Below are 23523 nucleotides of genomic sequence, written 5' to 3' on the forward strand. Positions count from 1 at the left end.
TTGTTATAGTCAGCGTCATAGTAGTCATAGTATGGAGAGTAATATTCATATGGTACACATTCATTAACATGGACATCACGAGTTTTAAAATAGTTAGTAGGTGGTGGGTTACCATGCTTACGCCAGTCATGTCCAGTCGAGGGTGATTCCTTCGTGACATAATGACTCACGCCACTCATTGGCGTTGGACCTTTATAATAATTTGGTTGAGGACGTTGTGGTAATCGGAATACGTTGCTATGGGGGTTATAGTTAGGTGGAATAGCTCGGAATATTTGTTGGGTACGTGTGGGCATTCTAGGAACATGCTGCTGGTTTTGAACAGGCATTCTAAATTGATACGGTGGGTTTGGTCGGACTTTAGGAGGAAACATATACGGTTGAGGTACATAGAGAGGCTTGGGTACATGAAAATTGGGTGACGACATTAAAGAATTATTATATATAGACTTAGGTACATTATTATAATTTGAATTACTAAATTTGGATGAAGCATCGTTTCTTTGTTGTAAGTAAATTGTATTTAATTCCTCCTGAACATACTCTAATGCTTTCTCTATTGTTTCGGGCCTCATACAGCGTATACGCGACCCGAGGGGTTCTTTAAGACCCCTAACAAAAGCTTGTTTCGTCAATTTTTTATATAGGTCACGTTTTGCGTCTATAGTACTTTTAAGAGATTCGTGTAAAGTTACGTAAGTCATCATGGTACTGAATAAAGACTGTAATCTATCATAAAACTCTTGGGGCGAGCTGCCGCCCTGGGTTTGTGACGCTATATCATTATACAGAGCCGTCTCGTCTCTCTGGTCAGAAAAATTGTTAACTAGGGCCTCACGGATTCCACCCCAACTATCAGGAATACCGTTAGTATTAATGAGGCGTGCCGCCGGTCCCGTGATTTTATTTAAAATGCCATTTATCAGCGATAAATTTGAAAGAGTGGACTCGGGGTCATCTTTTATATATTTAATAACTAATTGGTCGCATATTTTAATAAATCTTGTTAATACATGGGGGTTACCATCAAAATCTGGGACCACCCTTAAGCATTTAAAAATTTCTTCCGTGTCAAATGACATATTAAAACTATCAATACTTCTTATACTATCAACTAAACTATTTCTCGAGGACTGTTGGGAATTAACAGCCTCGGTACCCCGGGATTTCCTAGGATGGAAAATCGTGAAGGTTTATTCTAAAATTAATATAGGAATATAATATAGGAAAGCAACACAATAAAATAATTCTGTGCAACTCACATTAACATGGTTTCCGTATCGATGGCTGGATACTGCTGATGTTCTGGATACTCGCTTGGGTTTTAAAAAAAACCGGTCGGCCGCGCGGGGCCTCGGAACCGATATTTATTTCGGATATATCTTCCCGCGGGCGACCCGAGTATCCTACCGACTGCGCCAGTTAAATTCACTTTACAGTGAATTAATAAAAAAAATCATATATTTTAAATGATTTTAATTAAAAATAAAAATTACAAGTACGTGTTATCATGAGCACGATGCTTCACAATATATTTTAATTCTAATATTATAATCTATAGGAATAAGACGTTCTCACGATCGAAAGCACATCGTCAGCGCTTCACGTTACATATAGCGTAGGGTTGTCACATAACTGACTTAATGTAAATAATATTTATAATAATTGAGAAGAAATAATATAATTAATGTTTGTTTAAGCATTTATAAATTTTGGACATTACGTAGCCTTTCATCCCTTTTTGACGAAACCTTTTCAAATCAAAATTTGTAAAAACGAAAGTTTATACGAGCAATATAACGGCAATATTCATAATTTTACGATAACAACCAGCGGATATGACGTCACAAAGGTCAACGCTTTTGTTACTTACAGGAAAGTGGGAAGTGCTTCCATGACAAAAGACATTGTTTCATTAATGGTTTTTTTGTTATAATAATACTTTTTTAATCGAAATTTGACATGAATAGATTGTTCTACAAGGTACAGAACAAAGGAGAAACGATTTTTTTTCTTTCTTATTTACTGAATCATTTTTACATTGTATTATATTGTGTACATTAAATTTTAATTAGGATTTTATGTACATTCCTGTTTCTCTTCAAAAACAATAATCCCATACAATATTTTTAAAACAATTGCGATAAAGATTCTTAATGTATAAAATATATCACTACATAATATAAATACAAAGTCGCTTTCCGCCGTCTGTATGTCTTATAAAGATCTGAATCTTTAAAATTACGCAACAAATTTTGACGGATTTTTTAATATATCGAGTAATTCAAGGAGTAAGTAGTAGGTTTTAGTTTGTAATTTATTAGGTTTTCGACAAAGCGGGCGAAGCCGCGGGCGGAAAGATAGTAAACATTAACGGTCTTACTTATAAAATGTTACCCATTCGCTATGCAATGGATTAGTTATTGCAATAACCTGTCTTGTTTTTATGAATGACGTTTCATGTGAGCAAGAGCAGGACACAGCTATGGTAGGAAATGGTTGAAATTTATCCATTGTTTAACTTTTTATAAGTAAGGCCGTAAATAAATACGTTTACGAGTTAGCTAATCTTACATAAGTAAAATACAAGCCAATTTTCGCTAACCAGTCCGTTCCTTTTTGTCCTCCAAGACTCCCAACTCACGACGCAACCGTAAATTGAATTCACGTTAATTGACTGAGGTTTCTTACTGTGTTAATTAGACGGCCACGATAAATGGTCTCGCCTTGTTTGGTGGTTATATGTTACGATGTTGAAATGAATTTGTCGCCCTGATGAAGGGAAGGGATGTGTTGGGTTGAAGTACCTTCTAGGCAAAAAAGGAAAACGTCGCGATTTCTTTTGGATAGATACTACTCGAACACTTTTTGATTGACCGATGGACTTTACAAACTTAATCTACCTCCCTCTTTCATAGTAAGAAAAAAAAATCAAAATACGAAATTTCGTGCTTCAAACCTAGTTGTTGGTAGGTATTATTTTCATAGTCACTCACATCAAAACACATCACATAACAACACAACACGACACAACACATCACATTACAATTTCATCAGTTTTGTACCAAGCAATTTATATTAAACACTAAACAGTCTTACAAAGCCAATCGATACAAAAGGCACAAAGATTCAATGAATAAGAAATGTAAGTACTACAATAAGTCGCGATCACAAAGAATATTTAATAACTTCGACAGTTGCCTGATAACCTTGTCAGTGGATCACTTGTGTTTCTCTAATGGACTTTGTGAATCGATTTGTATTGTACAATCCGATGTGACTCAATTTATATAGGTTTATTTGTATGTAGTCGATAGGTTTCGTCTTGAAAGGGAAAATGAAATAGATAAATTATTATGTCTGTTAATCATCAAAGTGCAACGTTGTGTTCTACTCTGAAAATACTATTTAAAATTAACAACAATTTTTGGGTTTCAGCTAGCTTTAGTTCATTAGTTTTAAATCTATACAAATATTATAAAGGTGAAGATTTTGTTTGTTTATTTGTTTGAACACGCTAATCTCAGGTACTACTGGTCCGATTTGAAAAAATCTTTCATTGTTGGATAGCCCATTCATCGAGGAAGGCTAAGGCTATAATATATCATCACGCTAAGACCAACAAGAGCGGCCACGCGGGTGAAACCGCGGAGCGCAGCTAGTAGATAATATTAAAGAAATATGAAAGAAAAAGCTCGACCTAAAAATCTCCGCCTACTATTTAATACAATACATATATTGAAGTGTAGTCGCGTATGAGTACCGTTTTCTCTACTAATATTGAGCATTTGAACTCGTACACCTAAAATTTATACGTACTTTGAATGAATTAAATCCAATCGACATGCAACAACAAACGATACAACACAATTATTTGAATGCTTTGTCTCACTGAAATGTTAATTATGCCACAGTTGTATTGAAGAAGCGATATCGTGTCAATACTACTTGTATTTTACTTATTGTTTCATGAATTAAATAAGCAATAGCAATCGAGATTTTGAAGAAGGCACGTTTTTTTCGTGCATTCTTTGTGCAATAAATCGTGACATGATTTTTAATAGTTCACATATTTTTTTTATTTTAGTATCGTAGCATAGGAACCGAAGACACATACAGATTTTCTCTGTGTTTGATACCGAAATTCCAATTCAGGATATCCCTATATTATACAAGAAAAAAATCCTAAACAAAGAAGCAATTTCTAGCAACGGAAAGTCGAAATTAGTATACAAATGAACAAAAAACTCATTTTGTCTCTACGTTTATCTTATAAAAGCTCCACAAGACTCGTCAAGGGAATCTTATACAAAACGAAGATGGTATATTATGTACATAATTACGAGATGGGAATGTACTAATTAATTGCTCCTAGCTAATTAACTATGATACCTGTATTTTCACTGTAATTTATTAAAGCTCGCTACAAGAGTTTTGTTGTGTTTTTAGGGTTTTCTTTGTCAGGTTTTTAGAAATCTGTGGGATTTTTACAAGACTGCATGTAACTGTGAGTCGGAATATAATGAAACAGTATAGGTAAATACGTATGTGCGTGGTTGTTTTGTCGTTTTGCGAGTAAACGAACTATCGAAGCTGTAGGTTTGAACCTATAGCTTCGATAGTTAGGTTTGGAATTTATAGTCAAGTAACTCGAATCCTGGTAAATATACCAGGTCACCATGGCAACCAGGTCGGTTCGTTTAAATTGGACGAATTTCCCACTTATTATTCAAAAGCTTAACAAGTAGAGATCATTAGGAAAGACATTTTAGCAGTGTCATTTAAAGACGAATACTTGTTTGCCAAAAGTTTATCATCGTTAATTAGAAGAGGTTACACGACTTCGGAGTGTTTTTGTTATTTAAATTGCTTCTTTTTTGGACTTTTGTGAAGCGTTTAGTAGATACTTAATAGGTCTGTAGGTGTTATGAGTGTTTGAAAGATGTTGCTGTTATTGAAGTAGGTGGGTGTGTCGCGTCGATCATTTATAATTAGTATTTCGAGATCTTTTATAGTTAGTGTATTTAAGTAATTTGCATGCCGTTGAATGAAGGCTAAACATCCTGTAATAATGTATTTTAACACCTATGTATACCATGTTTACTTGCAAATAAACGATTTATTTATTTATTTAGGTGTAAGGGCTTTATTAATATCACAACTAATACAACAGTAACTATGTTATCACATATTAAAGACAGATTCTGTATTTCTTTACCGATAATTCGAATTCTTACACTTTCAAGCCTAATCCATCAATAATAGCATTCATTCTTGCAAATTTTAAAAAAGAATTCACATAAAAAGGAATTTCATTGTTCCGCATAATCTCGTTTCCAATGAAAAAACATCCAAAGGTAATCTGGATGGAACGCGTCACGGTTGAGGCAAATCTTTTTTTAACGAGGCCAAATCGAGCAGGGCTTGGCAGGGCGCGACTGGGAGGGTTAACATTGATCGGTATGGGGATGTGGTCACTTGGTTAGTCATTAGTAGATAGATTTTGAATGTTGGTCAGTTAAATGGTTGAGAAGGTTTGGTAGAGATGGCTTTGAGTTTATCAATAAATAATTTTTTGTATTTAAGTATAAGACAATTTTTACCAATTTAAAGTTCATACAAATGATATGAATAACATACTTGTTATTGTTGCATGTTAATGTGTATGATTTATGTATTTTTATCTTATTGAGTAGTTTCATTTACGACTATATCTTAAATATAAGCCTTATAAACACGTAGATATTATATTGTGTGCATTATAATATTATTTTAGAATAAAAAAATTAGCATCATTCAAGAGTACTTTTTGTACATATTTACTTTATGTATGTATATGTATATATTTTTATCTATTGCAGCTGATATAACCGGTTTTCCAGTATCAAAAACCAGTGCTCAACTATTACACTTGAGAGCACTGCTCAAAGGTTTGACGTTTATTTTAACCCTCTCACATACATATGACACATTGCTTGCTATACTAGGTATCTTATTTATACCCTAATAGTGCTTCGTATGTGTAGAGCAATGTACGTCATACATCATCATTCAACATATTAACAAAATATAATATTATATTAAAAATACAACGTATCATAATTTATCAAGTGTTTTATTTTTATATTCCAAGTAAAATTTAACAGTTTATTAACTGGTTTTATTGAAAATTATTAATAAATAAAAACAAAGTAAAAGTAAAAAAAAAAAAGTAAAAAATATTTATTCAAAAAAAAAAAAAAAATCAAGCATACAATCTCGTTGAACTTATTACAATAAGGCTGTTAACACAGTAAATATGTAGTATACTCTATACATCATTTGAACCAAGATGCCCACACTAGACTCGTGGCCTGTATTGTGGGCATCAGTACAAAATATAAAGAAACAAACAAAACTAGACAAGGATGTAAATGAAATGTCGATTTATTAATGTTTTAAGAATAAATTGCAATTCATATTTTATTCCTTATGCCTTATTTCATTAGATAAAACTTAAATGAACAAAAAATAATAAATAAATATCAAAATAAAATATAAATAAATAGATACTTTTTATATGTGTGTGTGCTGAATAAGAGATGCATGGGGTAAAACTTGTGAGTAAGAGCGTTAGATTAAAGACCTAATCAAATTTTCCGTTTGTTGAAAAGACAAAGAGAGTAACCATTTTTTAATAATTTTCTTGGCCTTTGCGACACCACTCTGCCTAATAGAATGCAATGCCTGGTTGACGCGGTTATATATAAGCGGGTGTAGGAATTGACTAAATCGTTTGGCAAAGGAGGTATTAACCTGAGGTAAAGGAATTTTATATATTCTATTGTTGAGTAAGTTAGCGTGATCACTTGAAGAGATAATATTTTTATGGGTTAGTAATGTTACATTGAGAATAAATAATTTTCTGACGCTCAACAATCCAATCTCCTTATAAAGCAAGTCAGTTGGGTAGCGGATAGGGAGATGCAGCATAACCTTTAACACGGCTCTTTGTGCTCTTTCCAGAACCAATAATTTGGAGGATCCACAACCACCCCAAATACAGATACAATAACTAATTATAGGTTCACATAAAGCTATATATATTCTCCTGAGTAACTCGTACTTAGCGACAGAGCGTAGGTGTTTCATGGGGTATATTAGTTTACGAACTCTTGCAGTTGTTGCATGTATGTGGCCTTCAAAGTTTAACTTATCATCCAATATTACGCCCAGATATTTAATGGAATGCGCGTTACTGATTGTGTTTTTACAATGGCATGGAGGAACTGGATGAGACAAGGAGGAAATATTGCACGAATGAAAAGACAGATCCGGAAGTGATGAAGGTTGTGAGGCTGCAGTTTTGTGAAAACATAGATATTTTGTTTTAGCGGCATTGAGAGTAAGTAAATTGTTGTTTAACCAGTAAGCAATCTTTGACATTCCTTCTTTTGTTATGTCAAAGACTTTGTCCCAAGAAGTATCTTGAAAAATAATAGCTGTGTCATCCGCGTAGCAGATAATATCAGCATTTCTCAACCCAACGTTGGCGATATTATTAAGATATACTAAGAAGAGGGTAGGACCTAAAATACTCCCCTGTGGCACGCCGAAAATTACTGGTGAAAGAGAGCTAAAAGTATCGCGATATTTGGTACATTGCTTTCTGTTCGAAAGATAACTTCTGAACCACTCCAAAGCTATACCTCTGAAGCCATACCTCTCCAGTTTCTTCAAAAGAATTGGTATTGACACTGTGTCAAAGGCCTTGGCTAAATCCAAAAATACTCCGACACAGGCCAAGCCCTTATCTAGAGAAGAGGACACAATATGAATAAGTTCAGATACGGCATCAACGGTAGATCTACCTGCACGAAATCCATATTGACGATTTGTTAAGATATTGTTTTTTTCCAGGAAATCAACCATTCTGCTATTCATAATTTTTTCTAAGACTTTCGAGATTGCACTGAGAAGAGAGATAGGTCTATAATTATTTAAAACTTTTTTATCACCGCTTTTATGTATAGGAGATACGGCAGCTACCTTCCACCTATCCGGAAATACACCATGTGATATACTTAAATTACAAATATAAGCAAGAGGAGCTGAGATGTACGGTTTAATGTATTTTAATAGGCGGTTGGAAATACCATCTATACCCGTTGCACTATTTGTTTTGAGATCAGTAATTATTTTCTCGATTTCAGTTTTGTCCGTAGGTACTATGAAGAATGAGTCTGGAAAGTTCTCAATGGAAACGTTGGAAGCCAGAGATTCTTGAGTTTCTCCAATACCGGTTAGAATATCATTAGCCAAGTTTTGACCTATTGCGCAAAAGTGATTATTGAAGTAATTCAAAGAATCCTGGATATTACCTTTAATAGCAGATATGGATGGGTTCTCTTTAGGGGATTGTAAGTATGCGATATCTTTTATAGTATTCCAAAGCTTACTTGGGTTATTTTGATTTTCTGTGAGCATTTTCTCATTGTAACTATCTCGCAATCTCTTAATTAGATTATGATAAAAATTCCTATAGCGTTTAAATGTAAATTGAGCTATTTCGCTATTAGGGTTACGTTTAGCTTCTAGATGTAGCATATCTCTTACCATTGAACATCTAACGAGACCGGGGGACATCCAAGGTTTCAGAATGGTTTTAGAGCGATTTATTCTTAAGCGTTGTGAATTGCTTGTGATAATATTAGACAGCATATTGGAAAAATCATCAACTGCTGCATTTACGTCTACATTCATTAGCAAGTTAGTCCAATCAGTGTTTTTAACTTCCTCAACAATGGCAGGGAAATCCAACTTGGTCATAAACTTGTCAACCCTTAAGCGATTGGGTTTATTTGTTGTGTTTATACCAGCCATAACGATGTAATGATCTGTTATAGTAGTCCTACAAACCACAGTGTTCACGCGAGTATTGGCGGACACCATAATATGATCTAAACACGCTGTTTCTCGGGTGGGAATATTAATTGTTGGACTTAGTCCTTGCTCTGCGATTAAGCAAAGGTATTCGTTACAGTCGTTGTTTATATTAGACATCAACGTATTAATATTTATATCACCCGCCAGAATTGTACAAGAAGAAATCAAGTTAATATTTTGTAGAAGACTTTCTAAGGATTGTAAAAAATTTGTGCAGTTTCTAAATGAAGGTGAACGGTATATTCCGATGAGATTAAATAAGTTGTCCACTTTGGCCAAAAGGCAATTCGCGTCGTGTAGTGTTGGTTCCGAAACTTCGTGATTCAGGGTTCTTTTTATATATAGGACTACACCACACGATTGGTTAATATATTTTGTTGTCTTATACGAGATGTACCCATCGATTGGATAAATAACAGAATTTTCGTTCAGCCAACATTCCGTAAGGATAATGACATCAAATTCTATGTTAAAACGAGATAAGGTTATTAAAAAGCTGTTAAAATTACGTTGTAAACTGCGAATATTAAAAGTAACGATTTTAATATTGTGTGCTTTAGTGATATGTTTTTGGCATTCCTCGGGTGTGTCAGTATAGTAGCAACTTGATAAATCTGGACCATCTATATCACGAATCAGAGACATGTCAATCATGATAAAGTTTTTTGTATAAGTTGTGTAGTGTGTAGGGTAATCGATTGAAGATAATAAATAATTAAATGCAAAATCAACGCCATCAATACAGATATATATTCAACAGTAAAATGTGTAAGAAGACTGACAATTTCATTTACATCACAAGCACAGGTAATTCTATCACTAAAAATAATTGATTCACAGACAATTAACGAAAACGCAGACCAGATGAATGTGATTATTATGGATAAACAATAACAAATAAATATGGAAGTTTTACATAATAATAAAAGTAAGATCTTGCAACAATTTGTCAAGATTACTAGAAACAATTGGTAAAATTGGTAAAGATAAAAAAAGAAATAAGAGTTATAACTAAAAGTGGTTGGGTTGTACAACACGCCAAGTTAATATGAACTTTTTTATGAAACATTAATTATTCGTTAAGATTTTTAAGAACGTGAATATCCTTAACTAATATGGCGTTTGAATTAGGAGCCTTTCTCATGAAAATCTTACCACCTCTAATCCAAACGTACTTATAGTCTAGTTGCTTAGCCTTCTTTCTTGCTTCGGCATGAAGAAGTTTATTTTCATGAGAAAGGTGCTCCGTTACATATATCGGTGAGGATTGGTCGCTGCCGATGCCAAGGTCCCTGCTTTGTAGTTTAATTTTCGATTCCCTGTTGTATTTGAAGATTGAGCGGAGAAAGTTGTCGCGCGTACGAGGACTGTTTAGTTTAACAAGTATGGATCGAGGACGTTGGCTTTCCTTATGCATCTTAGCAATACGGGCACAGTAATGGATATCATTATCATCTAACGAATATTGGACTGTGCGAGCAAGTTGCGAAATCATGTTTGGAATATTTTCATTTTTAAATTCAGGAACACATTGAATTTCTAGATTGCTGGCCCGACTAAGCTGGTCAAATTGGTTTAGACGGGAACTCATATCTTGGATAGAGGAGCGAAGTGAAGTGTTAGCTGCAACCAAACTTTCTAATGTGTTAAATTTTGTCTGATATTCCGTCTTTATATCTTCATACTGCTGATTTATGAATGAAAGTGAGGTTCTAAACTCCTCTATATCCTTTCTGATTTCACTTAATTGGTTACCTAATTTTTCTTCTATATAATTATGCAGAACATACTTAAGCTCTTCACGAATTAGAATCCTGAGAGCATCGGTTGATATATTCGCGGATTCTGGCGATGAGGCAGATGCTAAAAGGTTCGCGTTGGAGCTAGGCTTCGCGCGCTGAGTAACGTAGCTTGTAGTAGGTGTAGAAAGCGGCGATCGGATAGGAGTTTCAGAATTATTCCCACTCCTCTTTTGCTTGACGTTGCACCCCGTACATATCCAATTAGATTTAAATTCAGCAGATAATTTGTTAAATTCTTCCATTTTTTGAAATACACAAAGAGCGTGGAAAGTTTCAAGACATTTGGAGCAACTTAAAATTTTATTTTTACTCTCTCTCATACTTTGCAGACATGCACCACATTGCATCATGATTGGCAAAATAAAACAAAAGAAAAAATAAAAATATATTATTTGTGCTTGATGCGGATCGAACTTGGATTCTCCGAACTTGCAGTCCGCACTACTCAGTAAGCGCTAATTGTGAGCCTACGCTTAAAGGTGAATTATACGAACAGATGGGAGAGTATTAGTTGCGAAGCGATGATTGTCGGTACAGTGAATACTTTTATGTTCAAATCACCTACATCGAGCATTAACACACGAACACCACTTTGAGTTTAGTAAATGTTTTTATTTTATAATTATACACTATTGAGTTAAAAAGTTAAATGTTTTATTCTTTGTGGTCCATATTAAAACTTATAATGAACATTCAACACCAGTAAACTACTATTTTTAACTGTAAATCAATTATTTTATAGGAGTGACATAGATCACAACCGGGCTATAAGACGCGCGCGAGCGAACTCCTCCAAATAAAAACAAAATAAGCAAATATCCTTATAACACACTATATTTTAATCCCATGCACTTAAAAGCTGCTTGCACTCATTGTATTAGTAGGCCAATGTGCTTGCTAGCAACGAAATTTATGATTTTATGGAAAATCATTTTTCTCCAAATAGGTAGGATTTTCTCCAAATATCTATAATAACGCCAAGAAATTCTGAAATAAGTGAGAAAAGCACATTTTTTTATGTATAAGCTGGCAAACGAGCTTGCGCGTCGCCGGACCGAAAGCTCCGCCCATGAACATACTCGGTCACAAATATAGCGAAAAAAGTTATATTTTTACTTTAAAAACTGTTCAGCTTTCATTCAAGTAGATACAAAGCTTAAAAGAAAAGATACCGACATATTATTATAAGTTCTATTTATATTTATCTAGATCTCGTTACAAAGACTTGTTAGTTATCCATATTAATGTGATATACAATCCAATATTTGTGTATTAGGTCCTACTTTACATTTCAAACAATTACGCATTGTAGAAAAACAACAATGTTTGTAAACATAATGTTATTATTTTGTTACAATTCAGGGCGCTCCGCCCGAGGGATTTGACAACATGGCTAGTTAGGATTGTGTAACACTACAGTTAAGCAGCTATAGATATATATTAAACAGTTATGATAGGTATTTAAATAAATTTTACAGATAAATATGTAAAATTGAACTTACATTGGCCGAAAAACAAGGAAAAGATTACTCTATAATTCTTGAATATAGAATTTATAACTCTACATGGTATGTATTTTTATTTATCGTGTTATTCTGCATTTTTTATCAAACCTATTACAAAATATAGCTACAGCGACGCTCTATCATGGAACTTTACCTTATCAAGTAACTCAATATCCTCAGTTACGAGCAAAGTGAATTTTTAAAACGTCAACACACTCTCAGATAGGTTTCATAGGTTCTACGGAGCTTTTGCAATACTGTTCACTTTATAATGAAAATTTTCTATTACTTTGCATTAGACTTACCTTTCTTGATAAAATGAAAAAGAAAATTCAATTTAATTAAAAGTCATGATGTACTCGTACAGTTTGTTCAAGATGTTGTAAGTTTTTCAATTGGGTTGCAAACGAATGAACTATTTATGTGTCTTGAAGTGAAGAGTGGTAGAGTTTTTTTATGTTATTATGATTTTAAAGTGAAATTTATTCTTTAATTATTAAAATTTATTGGTAAAGGAGTTTATAAAATAGTTATTTGTACGTGAACTGCCGTTAAAACGAAGAAATAGTTCTAAATAATTTTTCGTTATTTAAAGAAAGAAAGAAAGAAAGAAAAACATTTATTTGACAACACAGCGTGACACATCAAAAAGTAGACAATAAAGAAAAGAATACATACAAGTAACACAAAAAATTCAACAAGAAAAAAAAAAAAAAAATATTAAAACAAATTGTGCCCGCAGTACCGCCAAAAAGGACCTAGTTCAGCTTGTGCCAGGCATGAGCCTAGCGCTGGTTTTCAACTAGAACCTAGTTTCGACTCACGGATGTGAAGCGACGCAATAATAATAATTAATTAAAAATAATGTGATAAACATAATATTACATACATATATATCATATCGTGAAAAAACGTACCCACATAAATATCCAAATAAAAAGTTCTATAAAATAAATAGACTTAAGATAGGATTGACCCATACCAATAGATAAAAAAAAACAAAAACGAAAAAATAAGCATTGGACATTAATCTAACCTTCGCTGTTCATCGATTAAGTAGTTCTTAAGATGTTTTTTGAATGTATTAATGTTTAACAATAACCTAATCGGTGGCGGCAAGTCATTCCATATTTTCGATGCTGCATAGCGGAAGCTGCCTCTAAAAGTGGAAGTACTATGTTGAGGAATGATAAGTGGCTGAGCACAGCTTCTGCATGCAACATCTCGACTGCTCGTTGTCCAGCTGAGCTTTTCGTACAAATATATAGGCATACGGGTCTTGACAATTCCGAACATAAGACAGGCCAGATGTAGTTGGCGTCTTGCTTGAAGCTTAAGAACACCCTGCTTATTTAGGAAAGGTGTGACATGTCTACGTGGTGGTATAGTGTAGCAGTACCGTGCACACGCATTCTGTACTCTTTGTATCAGCCGATCTGTTCTGGCCAGGAGACGTGGACCATAAACAGTATCAGCGTAATTAAGTTTTGAAAGAACTAGAGACTCCACCAGACGTACTCGAAGATCCTCAGACAAGTATGGACGCACTCTATATAAGGTTCTCAACCGGAAAAAACAATTACGAACCACATCGGTTACGTGCTTTTCGTACCTTAATGAGCTATCGACATACAAGCCCAGATTTCGTGCCTCGTCAACTTTTTGGATTGCCTTACCCATAAGCTTGACGTCAAAAGATGGTAGAGATTTAATATGCTTTTTTGAACCGAATAACATATACTTCGTCTTGTCAGGATTCAGCACTAATGCATTTGTCTCAGCCCATTCTGCAATACTTGCGAGGTCATCGTTCAAGTATTTAACGGCATTGTGTAAATCAGTGGGGAAGAATGAAATGTATACCTGAGTGTCATCGGCATAAATATGAAACTTACAATTTTTAATAGAATTTATTATATCAGCTGAGTAAAGAATAAATAAAATAGGGCCCAAAATAGAGCCTTGGGGCACACCTCTTTCAAGTAGGCTAAAACTCGACAATTGGATACTGCCATCATCCGACCGAATTTCAACCCTCTGTTGTCGATTAGATAGATAACTATGAAACCAGAGCACTGTACTCTGGCTAAAACCATAATAATGTAGTTTCGACAAAAGCAGGGGAATATTAATACAGTCGAAAGCTCGGGAAAAATCAAGCAATACAAGAAGAGTGCACATGCCCTTGTCCTGAGCGGCCAATATATTGTCAGTGACGTCCAACAAAGTTGTTGTGGTGCTATGGCACTTTCTGAACCCTGACTGAAACACGGGGAGCAAGTCATTTTTCTCAATAAAGTCTGTGAGTTGCCTACAAACAACTCTTTCTAGTAATTTAGACATACATGGTAAAATACTTATCGGCCTCAAGTCTTTGTAAGAAGTTAGGCTACTTGTTTTAGGTAATGGTCGAACTAATGCCATTTTCCATAAACTAGGAAATATTGACTTTTGTATTGAACTATTTATGATATGGGTTATAGGTTCCAAGGTATAAGGGAGTGTTAGTATCAACATATTCAAATTAATTTTATCGTGACCCTCAGCGTTCGATTTAAGTTTAAGCAAGTACCCAGATACAATGTCTTGAGAAACCGTTGCTAATTCGAAAACCGCCTCGCCATGTAGGTGCGATTCGAAATATGTTATAGTCGTCAAATTAACAATAGCCCTACCTGGGACTTGTAGAAAATGTTGGTTAATATTATTGGGACAGGACAAATGAGGTGGAAGTACATTTAATTGTTTCCTAGGCAAAATATGAGATTTTATATTGTTCCAAAGAATTTGTGGTTTATCTATTTTATTATTTATATTATGACGAAAAAAGGCAACTTTTTCACTATGCAAGGAGGACATAACAAGAGATTTCAATTCATGGTAATATTTTTTTTTAGAATCTGTTCTATTTTTTCGATACTTAAGTAATGCATCATCACGTAACTTCATTATGATTTTTATTGTATCAGTTAACCAAGGATGTGGGGGCTCTCTGATTATACTTGTCTTAGTAGGCGCATGTAAATCGAACAATGTAATCATGCACTTTGAAAACGACTCGACCATTGCATTGACAGAATCTAGAGACATGAAACTACTCCAATCTATTTTACCTAGGTCCCTGTTTAAACTTTCCCGACATATATTTTTGAGAGGACGGAATGTAGTGACGTATGGTTTAATTTTATTACGCTTTATGTTGAATTCGCACACAATAACGGAATGACCAAGGGAACATCTATATGGCTCGACTGCAACTCTCTTTGCCTGCAAATCAGTGCAAACCAAATCGATTAATGTCTGACTATTGTCGGTAAAGTGGGTAGGTACAGTAACAAGCTGGGTGAGGCTAAGAGAGGAAAGAAATTCGTTTATTTTTAAAGTTTTAGATTCGTGGCATTCTATCATGTTAACATTGAAATCACCCAGTAATAGACAGTGATCAAATTTATCAAGGCTACTTATAGTATCAGTCATTGTGTCCAGAAATAGGTCCAAATTAAGCCACGGAGGGCGATAGGCTGTTCCGACCGCAATATGCCTCCCATTTACTACTAACCGCAACCACATTTGTTCAACAGATTCACATGTGGAATTAATTGGTATCACTCTAACATTTAAGCCACGCTTGACATAGAAGCCTACACCTCCACCACGGCCCGAACGCACCGTCGCGGGCCGCGGGACATGCCGTAGTCGGTATCCGGGAACAACCGGAGCGCGACCGACATCTTCTGCCCGTAACCACGTTTCATTGATGGCAAAAATATCAAAATTATATCGCACAACCATCGCAATAAAGTCATCATGAAATGTGCCCAGTGAACCCACATTATGCAATCCAACTATAAGGTTATTCAACACCATTGTTAATATTATTCACTAACGGTAGTAATAATAATAACATCAAATTAAATAAAAAATATAATAAGTATAATAAAGAGTAAAATGTTGTACATAAAACGATAATATGGTAATAGTAAATATGTATTTTATATAAATATCCATTTAAATTGTTATATCTCAATATCATCAATTGCACTACAATAATAAAAACAGCTGTTAAAAAATAAAGGTTCAGTTTGTGGTGGAAAGTGTAATGTGTAAAATATATACAAATGTACTTATGCGATTCAATACGTTTAAACATTAAATTATCTGTTACTAATAATTCAAAATACAACAACAATTCAAATATTAGAAAAATAACATAATTATTCACAACAATTTTCAACATAACAATACAATAAAAGCACATTGAGTCAGAACTTAAAAAAGGATGATCGTTAAGATATTTCATATTATAATGTCTTAATAACAACGGCAAAAAATATTTTAATTCCTTATAATACGAGTGACACAAAAGTAGTAACAAGTAATAAATAAACAAACCAATATACAAAAAATAAATGAAATGTTTATAGTAATTATCACATGAACAATTATAATGGAGGCGTTTTATATAGGTGTATGTATGAAAATGTAAATTAATATTAGGCAAGGCACTGCGGGGCACACACATTATTGATACTGATTCCATTAAGATAATAATAATCTTAAGGTATATAAGCACTAACGAGTATAATTTGATAACATAACAAGAATACAATACGAAGATTGCGTAGCGGTTAAAAACAAGGATGAAACGTAAAATTCTATGAATTATTGTTAAATTTGTACTAAAAACTTTAATAATTGATTTAATGATAAACTCTATATTATGCTCCGCCAAATATACGTTGTATATCTTCTTCGCAACGGATAAAGCATACAGAATCGTCTGGTTTGTTTCTAGCGAATATGCGACCCCGCTTTGACCAGACATAACGCCAACCACGACTAGTGCCCGCTTCGCGCGCCATCCGAAACAACTGGCGATTAAATTTAGTGAGACGTTCGTTAATATAGAAGCGCCTGGGAGGACCCGTCATATCCAAGTCCGCAGTGGTGGCGCCGCGGCGCACGCGTGCACTCCTCAGCAGATCGTCGCGCAGCTGGCGGCGCGCGAGCCGCACGACTAGCCGCCGCGGACGGGGCGCCGCGGCCGCCGCGCCCTCTGCCGGCCGCGCTCCGATACGCTCAGCGCACACGATATCGTGCGGTTCAATTTGGATTCCAATTTTCGAAGCAATTAAGATAGTCGTGTGTATTGGGTTTTCTCCACTGGTCTCGGGCAAGTTAGAAATCTCTATGTCATTCGCCAATAGCTCCTGATCTCTGTCGTTAATGTCGCTTTTTAATTGTTTTATAATATTATTGAAACTCTGGGATGCGCTTTCGGAAGACGTCTGCGTATGCATATTTTCGAGGACGGTCATACGTTCCTCTAGGGCACCGATACGACAGCCGTACTCTAACATGCTGGACCTAAATTCCGTCAACTCATCATGCAGTGTCTTAAATTCAGAACGAACTTCGCGCAATATCTCATCTTTGATTTTTTTTAGCTCCAGACAAAAGTTCACAGAAGCATCCCGACCGGCTGTGCTATTGGGCGAGGGAGAGGTGTTCTGTACATGATCATGTCGCCTCACCGGGGTGTCAGATGAATTATCACGTGCAATATTTTTTTTACATTCGGGACACTGCCATAACGTCGGAGTTATTCCCGTAGTAGATAAACCCACACATGCACGGTGATAGACGCCTTTACATTTATCACATTTAGCGGCATCTGACGGCGATAAGAATTTACCGCATCCACCACACTTAGGCATAATCAATTATTTCTAAGTAGTTCTGTACAGTATCGATAGATGTCGATATTCTAGAAGCCGGTCAGTACCAACAGATGGAGCTAGTGTTGATTATAATCAGCTGATCAGTGTTTATTTACTTTTTTCATACGAAGATATAATTAATACTATGTTTCAGTTGTATGTTTCAGAAAATCAAGATAACAGACCTTCCTGATTACTGATGCATAAATTTGGGCTATATTCTTACTATATTCCTTCGAACACGTACCACATTTAGTTGAGGGGTAGTTTTAATTCAGCTGATCCGTTACACAGTTATAATTTAATGTTTTTACGTATTTCCACTGAACACTCAACTTTGCCTACAGTATATATGAAGATTTATAAAAAGCACTTCAACATAACACTAAGACTAAAACTTTTAAACTGTTTACACTATTTTTATTGTTATTATAACAGTAGACGTATGCGCACAGTTTGACATCCGTGACGTCGACGATGATATTTCTAATATTTTATTACAGCTGAATGAAACTGACGTATCGCTTGTTTCACGCTTTTGAAACATTATTTTATTGTACATGGTGGTATATAAAATTATGAATAGCTCTAGCGTTACACCACTATGACAAATAAAGTAACTGTATATACATGTAACAAAATCAATTCTAACCCCACAACAAACTTTCCAGTGACAGCCCTACGCGAGCACTGGGATGAGGCGAACGCGCGTGTGCTCCAGCGCAAAGCGCAACTCGACGCGATGCTCGGCGACTCGCAGCGATACGAAGCGAGGCGGCGCGACGCGGACGCTTGGCTCACGCGCATGGAGACAAGACTGGCGGCCATGACACCGCCCGGACATACCGCTGATGTACTGGAGATGCAGTTGAGAGAACAGAAGGTAGTGATGTAGTTATGTTTAGAAATTAACAATGTATTATAAGCTACGTTTCTTTGTGTACCTTACTTCATTGGATTATTTCTATAGGAAGCTTTTCATGAGAATTCTATAACGAAAAGTGTTTAGAATATTTTAGTAGGTACTGAAATATTGTAGGCTTTTCAACGTGCAAAATTTAACACAAATCTTTAGCATTTCGTTTCGAAACGCAAGGACTATTATTATTTAAAATAACGTAGAGCTAATAATAATTTATTAAAACTTACGTTTTGTTCGACTTATTTATCTTCTTAAGCCTCTATAATAATTAATCTACTAATGTTTAAAAGACATGACGTATGTAAATAGGTTTTAACAATCACTAGCCGTGTCTTCAGTCCTCATTTACCTAAATAACTACCTAGATACATACTACCTAGTATAAATACTACCTAGTAACATGTTTAAAATAGGTCTCTAGACCCCGAAATGTCTTGAAGCAATACATTCTTCGTGCAATTAAAAGGGGTTCTGTCATGAACGTAATTGGTAGAAAGTTTTGATTGAACAAGTTACGAGTTGGCTCGTAAGGACTTGGCGGAAGCTCAGTGCGGACGTCGCTAATCACCGCCTTGTAGGGACATGTTTGGGAGCTTTAAACACACTGGCCGTTCAAAATAAACTTTACATTAGTATAGTATAACTATTACAAGGGGCAAAAGCATAAATAAAAGATGTAAATGATGTCTCTACATTTTAAATATTGAAGAAAAACTTAAAAATCTTTATACGGGCAATAGCCAAAGTTTTTTTTTTCGATGATTATTTGTATGTTTGTATATTGTGTACTGTGTAAACTACGCTATTCAATTTTTTTTTTGATATAATACTATGGGAGCTTAAATTATATGCATTTTTGGGTGACATTATATGTTTTATATCTTTCTGCTCGAAACTAAACACATAAATGAAAACACAATGTATTTAATTATTATGTTTAAATGTTTCTACATACTCATCTCAAATCAAAGTTAAGAAAATTCAAAAGAAACGTTGCGACTCTACCAAATAAACGCTCATGCATAACGTCCCTTAGCTTGTAATAAAAGCAAGGGTTGTCGCGCAACGGTAAATTTTATTTCCCGTCGCTCGTGTTTTCTCTGTATAAATATTGACAGCTGTTTGTTTTATCTGTGCCATTTTTTTACGTTATTTTGATTTAGAACGAAATAGTATTTTTCTTTGGCAGAATTTTTATATTCCAATAAGTAACAGTATGCTTTATAGTATTTTATGATATATATTTTTATGTATGCTAAAATACAATACATTATACATTTGCATAATGTTAGTTTTTTATTCTGTGCAAATATTTTATCAAAAAAACCAATGACAGTCCAAATCACAGTACAGACTTCTATACACAGCAAAACCTAATTCTCAATGTTACTACTACTACTACAAAGCTACCTTACCTAATATAAGGTAAGGACAATAATCGAGCTTTTTAAATACATAGCTTAAAATATAACTACTTCTTTCGTCGTAATATTTTTCATCGCTCTCGTGCCACAAAATTGTGTCTTTTAACGTGACGGATCTTTAAAAGTTCTACAAAATTTTCGTCCACTTATTAACTTCAGCTTAAAAGTTACAGCAACAAGATAAATATTTATTTATCATCTATCACACACCTACAAACTTCGTTCTTGTATCGATTTTTAGTCAACTTTGGGGAGACCATAAAATGTAAGAGGGTTTTCAATCTTAAAATTACTGCCATCTATATTTTTCTACTGGTCGTTATATCGCGAAAAACCGAGATGTTTATGGTACGATTCTTGGTAGAGCCCTATTGAAAATTGTAAATTTTGTTAAACAAAAAGATATACTCTCCTTGTTCACTATTATGTAGGATGTACTAATTAGTACGTTGATTAAAGAATAACACAAAATAGAAAATTTTAATGTTTGAATTTAACGAAAAAATACCTACATTTACCTCTTATATTTATGTTATCAAGTAAATAATAAATGAGCATCACAATCCATACATCAATTCTCGAACCCTCGACTTTTTAAATCCTCTGTGTTAAGCCCCCGTGACGTCACAACTAACTCATCATCCATCTTCCAGTCATTCCATGCGGAGGTCCACCAATACAAGCATCAGATCGAACTATTCGGCCAGCTGACCCAGCGACTGATCGCGGTCTACCGTAACGATGATACCACACGCATCAAACGGGCCACTGAAGCCATCAACCATAGATATAGTGAACTTAATAACAGGTAAAAAACATAATAAAAAGGTAGGTAGTAAACCTAAAATTGGTTGGTTTAGTAGTAGCACCGTATAGAGAGAAGCATAAAAGTATGTATGAAGATATGAACAATTTTAAGGATAAGTGAGAGTAGTCTTTAATTTCTGATAATGTTTCATTAATAAAGAAAGCGTTTTCTATGAGCTAGAATACATTATAATATTATATTATGTAGAAATATCTATCTTCTTTATATACTTATAGAAATTGATATAAAAGTCACTCTAAGTTATAATAGCGTGAACTCTACACGGGATATTTTCCTAATAGCTCTAGATAGAGCTGTGTTTCTTGATTTTCGAAATATGTATTAATAAATTAAATTAACAATTTGAATATGATAACGTACTATAGTAGAGCCATTTTAATAGGCAACATTTGAAAGTTCAACAAAATTCAACAATGTAACCTAGTAACGACGACATAGAATAACATGATAATTCGTTTTGTTAGAACTGCACATTTGCTTAACTTTTTTCAAATACGATTACATATTGACGTCGCTACAATTTTGTGTCAATAAACTTTTTTTCTTTTTAAATACCAGAGACGTTACTCTAAAAATCGAAATCTGACATCTAGAATCGAATGCATTGATTACTTGTGAATAAAAATCATCATAAATTAATAAATGTGTTTCAAGTTCGATTGACAAATGTTTCAAGTCGGTATCGATTAATTCACTTTAATCGATGTTTTTATGCACTATGCAGGTTACCTCTCTTCGAAGATAAAATTGATAGACGTCAAATGTTGCCTATTAAATTGGCTCTACTATAGTTGTATTACTATTTATTATTTTGTATTTAAAATCGTGTAATTTGAAAAAGTATCGCAGAATTTGATTTCGCTCAACGCAGCATTATGAGTCTTATAGATAACTTCCAAATCTTCAAATCTCTGTAAAATATTGTTCTTCCTAAAAGCCTTTTATAAAAAAACCTAACTATCATCGTATTACAGCATCATAGCTCGCGGCAAAGCGCTGCATTCAGCGGTGTCGTCGCTGCAGAATTTCGACCGTTCACTGGAGAAGTTCGTCGCGTGGCTGAGTGAAGCGGAGTCATTGCTGGATGCTGCGGAACGGGATCCACATTTACTCAAGGTACTTATAATTATCAAAAGGAAAAATGAAGGGTGAAATTAACAGAAAATCAGGGTAATTCGTTGTATTGCACTACAAACGATGTTATGTAGCCATGTATGAATAAAATAATATTTAACATGAACCTAAAAGTAATAAATAATTTCCCATGGCCTTTATGTTTATCGTAGAGCATGATTTGACTTAAATTTTTACAACGCCTGAGCTGTGGTTTAGAATGTGTGCAGACCTATTCGTTTTGTCAATGCCATCTATATTGTGCAAAAGACAATCATAATATTATATTATACTTCTAAAGTTCTAGTAAAGTTCACTGGCCCAAACAAAGCAGCGCCCTCTTACATAGCTCCAAAGCAATACACATTTATTAATATAATTATTTGAATCAGCGCCATCTATGAGAGGGCTGCGTAACAAAGATAACTTTTAAACTTGTTCGGGTTAATTATATAATGTAGATGGCGTTTATACAAACAGGTTTTACAACATCCCTGAAAAGATTTTATATAATTCGTCACCAGCGCCATCTATGCAAATTACAGTGTATATCTAAAATTACGCGTATTCATTTGTTACATAAAGAAAATTCGTTATAGCGCCATCTATGATGTGGTTAGAGAACTTAGTTCATTTTTGTGACTCTCGTCTCAGTGCCATAATATTATGTTTAAGTAATGCCATCTGTACCAGGGTTGTTGAACGAATTTTATTTCCTAATAACATGAATGTTGAAGTACAGTCTAAAAACAGCGCCATCTATGATAGGGTTACAGAACGAACTATATTTTAATAGAGTATGAGTAATTATGATGTAAACGCCATCTGGTCGGTCGTGGTGATACTTCAAGAAAATTAAATTTTGAATGGTTGAAAGGTCAGGCGTAGCCACGGTTTTCTGAAAGACGTGGGTTTGAATCCTGCCGCATGCATATTTTGTGTTTAGTGAAGGTCGATTATGTTTATAGTGTAAACTTACTCGCTGTATCAAAAATTAAAAGCGTCATGCAAAACACTGAAAACCTTGTAGAAAACACTAATAGATGATATGCTTGAACTTTCCTCAAATATAACTCTATCTATTAAAAAAAGCGCATCAAAATCTGTTCCGCAGTTTTAAAGATTTAAGCATACACAGGGACGATGACATAACTAAATTATTTCTGCAAATCTCCTATATTTGGCTAGACTTTCCCCGCATCCATAATGTAAACCAAAACTCTTTCATTTAACGCGAGCATAAGCGCAAAGCAGCTAATGTGTTTCACAATCAAAACTTTGTA

The 23523-nt window shown here is 34.5% G+C and overlaps 2 protein-coding genes across 2 annotated transcripts in view; one reads left to right on the forward strand and one right to left on the reverse strand.

Moving 5' to 3' along the window:
• The window catches only part of Dys (Dystrophin), a 442182-nt gene that overhangs the window by 153023 nt on the left and 265636 nt on the right, over window positions 1-23523 (forward strand). The window contains exons 38-41 of the mRNA XM_090113773.1: window positions 5862-5930; window positions 18624-18835; window positions 20952-21106; window positions 22102-22243. Coding sequence (XP_089969899.1) covers window positions 5862-5930; window positions 18624-18835; window positions 20952-21106; window positions 22102-22243 — 578 coding nt within the window. The remainder of the gene's footprint in view (window positions 1-5861; window positions 5931-18623; window positions 18836-20951; window positions 21107-22101; window positions 22244-23523) is intronic.
• LOC149899418 (uncharacterized) lies at window positions 16398-18414 on the reverse strand. The gene has a single exon (XM_090113772.1). It carries the CDS (start codon window positions 17947-17949, stop codon window positions 16951-16953), a length of 999 nt encoding a protein of 332 aa, XP_089969898.1. The 5' UTR covers window positions 17950-18414; the 3' UTR covers window positions 16398-16950.

This window comes from Colias eurytheme, chromosome 20, assembly GCF_061535395.1.
Source record: "Colias eurytheme isolate Ceu_HAF_F1 chromosome 20, ilColEury1 Martin Lab GWU primary, whole genome shotgun sequence".
In the NCBI taxonomy this organism is placed as follows: domain Eukaryota; kingdom Metazoa; phylum Arthropoda; class Insecta; order Lepidoptera; family Pieridae; genus Colias; species Colias eurytheme.